Genomic DNA, 1052 nt, shown 5'->3' on the forward strand with positions numbered 1-1052 from the left:
GACATACATAGACACATACATACATACATACATACATACATACACACATACATACATACATACATACATATATATATATATATTGTTGTATTTGGGAATGGTCATGTTGCCAGTTTAGCCAATAAAAACACACGCACTATATATTTGGTGTAATTTTATTGGCTAAACTGGCAACATGACCATCCCCAAATACAACAATATCTGTTTCAACACACGATTTCACATCAAGAATTTTGCTAAACAAATATATAAACAGAATATATATGATGGACTTCTTTCAGCTTCCATCTACCAAATCCACTCACAAGGCTTTGGTCAGCGCAAGTCTATAGTAGAAGACACTTGCTCAACGTGTCACCCAGTGGGATTGAACCCAGAACCAGGTGGTTGGGAAGCAAGCTTTTTTACCACACAACCATTCCTATACATACATCCTTGATTCTAAACTTACCTGTTTGGCATTTCCGACCCAGAAAGTGAGATGTGCGAAACAAACAAACCGTCCAGACTCCGGCTGTAACAGAGAAAAAGAGACAATGTGAGAGTAGTCTGAGGGTGAGTGTGAGGGTACATGTGAGTTGGAGTAGGAATGGAAAGTGTGAGTGAGAGGAAGAGTGACAGGTATCTCCACAAATTTGGTTACTATGGCAGAGCAGCAAGAAGGAAGCCACTTCTTCGACAAGCTAACATCAAGCAGAGAAAAGATTGGGCCAGTGAGATGGTGGAGAGGGCATTAGCATTTTGGAACACTGTCGCATTTTCTGATGAGTCCAGTTTTGCTGTATTTCCTGACCGCGGTCAAGTGTGGGTCTGGAGACTCTGTGATCAAGAATTTGATGTGAAAAGATTGCAACCAGCAATGAAACACAGCAGCTATTCTGTGATGGTCTGGGGAGCAATTTGGAGCAATGGTTGATCAGAACTGGTGGAGTGTGAGGGAAACATAAACTCAGATAAATATGTGTCCATATTGCAGAAAGGACGCCTTCCAATCTTCTTCAGTGGTGAAATGATTAAAGAAAACTTTTTATTTATGGAAGACGGAGCCCCTA

The 1052-nt window shown here is 40.8% G+C and overlaps 1 protein-coding gene across 1 annotated transcript in view; it reads right to left on the minus strand.

Moving 5' to 3' along the window:
- LOC106875773 (4-hydroxyphenylpyruvate dioxygenase-like) overlaps positions 1 to 1052 on the minus strand; it is a 25122-nt gene that overhangs the window by 17723 nt on the left and 6347 nt on the right. The window contains 1 exon segment of the mRNA XM_052978101.1: positions 452 to 514. Within this exon segment, the coding sequence (XP_052834061.1) occupies positions 452 to 514 (63 nt within the window).

The sequence above is a fragment of the Octopus bimaculoides genome, chromosome 30 (genome assembly GCF_001194135.2).
Source record: "Octopus bimaculoides isolate UCB-OBI-ISO-001 chromosome 30, ASM119413v2, whole genome shotgun sequence".
In the NCBI taxonomy this organism is placed as follows: Eukaryota; Metazoa; Mollusca; class Cephalopoda; order Octopoda; family Octopodidae; genus Octopus; species Octopus bimaculoides.